We start from the raw sequence: 4,693 nt of genomic DNA on the forward strand, positions 1-4,693 counted from the left end.
ACCTGTTTTACACCACATGATCCAGCGAGCTGCCTCAACAACTTCACAACGTTTGAATCTCAAATATGTAGTTCTTCAGAATATTATTGTAAGGTAAGTGTACACTCTCTGTTGTCATTCCAAAAGTTTCGGACCACTTTTCAATTCATACGGAAAAAATCAGAAAAAAAACATATCAGAGAGAGCGATTTTGAGGTCATGAAAGTGTTATAATACCGTTACGAACACACTAAATATGATACCCATATTACTATGATTTGGAAATATCAGAATGCTGTGTTGAAAATTTCAGAAAAAAATGAAAATGCCCGAAAAAGGGCTCTTTTTAATTTGCAGGTTTTCCAAATTAAAAAATACATGTAACCCGATAGAGCCTATAGGTTTAGAGTGCGACGTCCAGCATCATGTTTTATTCAAAGATGCATGACTGAACGGATGCGGCAATCGCCCAACTTCATTGCCCTCGAACGATTGTAAATTGGATTTCAATCCTATCTTTACATACACGCATGGGAATTCTGTTCAGATAAATTTGACTGTCTTAAAGGCGTACTTCGTTTTGTGTGCACTGTTTGTATGTGTTCGGCAGATTTATGCAAGCTCGATGAAAAATGTGTAGTGTTTCTATATCGGTCTTGACAACAGCACATTGAAATTGATATTCAATGAGCAATCCCAAAATCTCAATTCAATTTCAAATTTCAAATAGTTAAACGAACGATGCCTAAAACTGTCAGCACCCGGTTATACCAGGTACCTTTTTTTATGGTGTGTGCTTTTTCACATCGATGCAGAGAAATTGATGTACTTTATCCGGCATAATATTTTTTCTCCTGTTTTAAACTCTATAACCTGTTCCCAAGAATATTTTCAAACTCGACATGTACCCTCAGCACGTCTCGAATGCCAAGTCAGGCCGGCGGTGATCCGGTTTCGTGGAGAAGAATTCCATTACATATTCCCGGTTCATTATACTTCATATTATCCTCCGACTTGGCCCAAGGAGGATACCGCGGTGACGTCACATCACGTGATCCCGACCCATATTAGTGATCGCTATGGCCAATCAGATTCAGTCTACTGACAGCACCAGCACTGAACACATCTCCACGTCTCACTGTCTGGTTCGCTCCTGTACACAAAAACACCAATAGACATGAAATATTGCAATACCTAGTATGGATTCTTCCTGTGTAAAATAAAATTTACAGAGCAGATTAACTTCCACGAATAAAAAAGACGTTTGGCGTGGCCAAAGTGCGGAAATAATGTCTCCGCTAAAATACACTACGAAATACACTAGGCAATGCACTACGCAATATACAGTAGAGATGCAGTTGAGTTTGTTATTGTTTTGACTTAAAAGCCCGCCCATATCATAATAAATTCATGTATTCATGAAGTATGAACTCATTTCTGTCCCATACAACTCTAAGAACAGTCAATTTCTCCTTAAATCATCACCGAAACCGCGATATCCGCAGGAAGATTTCGTTCTTGTGTCCGAAAATGCATGATCTTACAGGGGCGCTAACTCGACAAATAGAGGGGATCTATGGGGATCTATGCGAGTTTTAGGTAATACAGGTCTCGAACTTGTGAAATCTGTAAACATGCCTCCAAATCCCATTATGATAATGAAGAGATTGCCCCATATCTGGGAGACTGTTTTGAAACCATCGCTAATTTTGGAAGATCGGTGCCGGCTATTTGGTTTAAAAAACCCTATTTTTCCCCATCAAAACAGCACTTTTCATTATTCAAATGATAGCTTATTGTCTGAAGACTTATTTCGTGGCAGAAAAGTACTAATAACTCTGATTTGATGCGAAAAATCTAACTTTTTTGATGACTTGATTTTCCCTTGGCCGTGGATCGAGTTTGTTTACAATATGCAGCGCCATCTTGGAAAAGCCGTGACGTCACCGCGGTATCCTCCTTGGACTTGGCCAACGCCAGCCACGCTTATCACTGACCGCCCGTGGCCTGAGGGCAGCCCTTCTTATAATCACCTCTAGCACCAACCCTATATTCCCTTGAGGACGCGAACAACGTGGTATTATCACACCGCGAAATTTGTGCTTGTCTGGCATGTCAGACTAGCATCTCCAGCGGTAATTCAGCTACATGTACCAGCGAAGACTACATAAAGGTAACATCACGAGACATGGTAGGATGGTTCACTATGGTGTAGATACGAAGTGCACTCTGCATCTCATTCGTTCTAGAGCCAACCATACGGTTAGGGGAACTCCCGGTTTCTGGTAAAAATGGGTCAAAATTCCTGTTTTTTTTGCTTGATTAAAGAAAGAAAGCTATTTTCACAATATGCACAGTTAAAAAATAATATTGTTACTGTGACGAGAGGTGAGTACTGAACCTTCGATGCCATTCGAGAGGATCCGGTTGATTTATGAGTTCATAACCGTTGGCGTCCTATCCATGATCGTCCTCTCCAAGGGCTGATATCTTGAAAGGAGGCATCGGAGACGTTCCTATCCCAATCAGAGATCATAAGCTAGAGGACGGCCTTGGTGTTGGTGATTGTCCCCTCCAGGGGATGCTGTCTCGAAAGAAGAGGCAGCTCCATGGCGCTACACAGGTCGTCCATCTCGGAGATGATAGCAGGCATGGCCGAATCAACTGGAAGGACGTTATTGTGATCCGCGGCTGATCTTTTTGTTTCCTGCAGTGAATTTGTACCGTGCGAGTCTTCCTCCATTGCCTTCAGCATTTCCGGTATCTAAAAATAACATTGAAAGGCAGACATTAGACGGGTAACCGGTCCCCACCTTATATTTTGAGACTGCTTTCGACCACCTTTACTGGAGAAACCGCGGACATCAACCTGGTATGCTTACCAGTATATCATAATTTGACCCCCACATGCCGTGACTTTGAACATAACGAACGAAACTTTTAGTGAAGAAAAAAACCCAATATAAATGAACATGCCATGCTATCTAAGGACTAAATTGTGAAAAAAATATATGTGTCTTCTTATTATTCCTTCATACCTTGAAAAACATAACAAAAATAGAGGAGTTTATTTTTTTCAATGAATGACTCCTCACCTGATCGCTGTACTCCGCCAGTGCAATATGGTCCAAGATTTTCCCAAGCGCCGCCCTCGGTTCTGTCTTGATGTCCTTATACCAGACGCCCCTTACCCCAACACCATTGCTGACATATGATTGGTAGGTCTTCAGTTGGATCGCAGTGTGGATGCAGATGGTCTGGTACATCGTGAAATTAGGTAGGTAACCCCTCAGTTGTTGGTACATCTTGTCGCCATAGTAGTCCCGAAGCATCCGCTCTCGCGGCAGACGAAGGAGCCAGGCGTGCAACGGGCTTTTTTGGGTAAAGTACATCAATTTGAAAGTCTGGAGTTGGCTGTACATTACAAGTTGTGATCGGTTCATCGGCAGTGCATTACGGTATGAAAACAACTGGTAGATCTTTGGGAACGTTTCCTTTATCAAGGGTGCGAATTCCAGAAAATCGGGATTACTCGTTTTCATTGCTATAAGCGAAGCTGGTTCTTTGCACAGCAGACGAAATGTACTCCTAAAAACACATTTGAATTCTGCGGCAGTATACTTGTCCCTGTCGGAAATTAACTGGCTGTCGGGGCTAGTTTCCGATATACAGATGGTGTCCTTCTCGGCGTGAAATCTCGAGAGAATCTGCATCAACAAGGTGGAGCCACTGCGTGTAAGAAAATGAAGGAGGACGACGGTCTTGTCGTCTGGGTCGCCGATGATGTCTGCAAGTCTGTGAAAAGATGAAAGGGGCATCCGGATAATCTTAACTGCCTCCTCATGTTGCCTGACATAACACAAGGGCGTCTCCTTGCAGCTGTACAAGTTTACACCTACAGGTACCACAACAAAAACAGCCTCGGAAGGTGTCACGGCGTACAGGGAAACCGTCCTCTGCAATACAACATCGGGATGTTCAAACCCCAGGTGCGTTGCTATAAAATCCTCAGCCAAGTTCCGCGAGGCACGGTCGGGTTTGAACCGCCAAGAAATCTCCATAACGTGGGCCGACTTGTCATACGATACGCCATTCCAGATAGTGTCCAGTATCCCGGCTGTCCCATTCATACGCCAGACGAAATGCTGAAAGAATCCAAAAATGGACCTCCACCACCGAAAGAGGGTGTGCAGGCAGTATATTCTGAACATCTTTTGAAAACGGGAAAAGGTTCAGAATCATATATATCACAACGCATACTCCGGTCGACCTCAGGTTAATCCGCCCAAAACCTGATGGATTAAATAAACAGTGAACCCGGATCTCAACTTTGTCGACTGCGAACTTCAGGCGAGAGTATTCTATATACTCAGCACTGCAGTAAAATACATAAACTATGCAGACATGGTGGATATGGGACACTGGTGAGGGCCGTTATGATAATAATCGTAATGGTCGTCTGAGCGATTAGATTAGTCCAGCAAACTAGGGTGAAAAGCATACAAATAATTGATCACTTTTACTCCAGTTTTTGAAGTATATATACTCCAAGGTTGATACTAGTGCAGAATAGTCATTCCAGAAACAGTAAATACTACCGAGGATATAAATAATCAGCAGTATTCACTAGGACCTTCCCAGTTATTTCCCAGTTGAAATTTTTAAGGTGTCTCCAGATTTACCCCTGGACACCAAAGCATGTTTAGTAAAAATC

The 4,693-nt window shown here is 42.7% G+C and overlaps 1 protein-coding gene across 1 annotated transcript; it reads right to left on the bottom strand.

The window, feature by feature from the left end:
- Window positions 1–725: 725 nt before the first annotated feature.
- On the bottom strand, window positions 726–4,340 carry LOC135489657 (uncharacterized). Its single transcript, XM_064775108.1, has 3 exons — window positions 4,240–4,340; window positions 3,075–4,124; window positions 726–2,743 (listed from the first exon to the last, which is right to left on the bottom strand). Exons 2-3 carry the CDS (start codon window positions 4,107–4,109, stop codon window positions 2,519–2,521), a joined length of 1,260 nt encoding a protein of 419 aa, XP_064631178.1. The 5' UTR covers window positions 4,110–4,124; window positions 4,240–4,340; the 3' UTR covers window positions 726–2,518.
- Between the last annotated feature and the right edge of the window lie 353 nt (window positions 4,341–4,693).

This window comes from Lineus longissimus, chromosome 1 (assembly GCF_910592395.1).
Source record: "Lineus longissimus chromosome 1, tnLinLong1.2, whole genome shotgun sequence".
Lineage (NCBI taxonomy): Eukaryota > Metazoa > Nemertea > Pilidiophora > Heteronemertea > Lineidae > Lineus > Lineus longissimus.

Excerpts from the sequence above, each read along its gene's own strand:
- LOC135489657 (XM_064775108.1), bottom strand. The coding sequence starts at position 4,109 with ATGAATGGGACAGCCGGGATACTGGACACTATCTGGAATGGCGTATCG. Across the intron at positions 2,744-3,074 it reads TGGCGGAGTACAGCGATCAG|ATACCGGAAATGCTGAAGGC; the intron begins GTGAGGAGTCAT and ends TGTTATTTTTAG.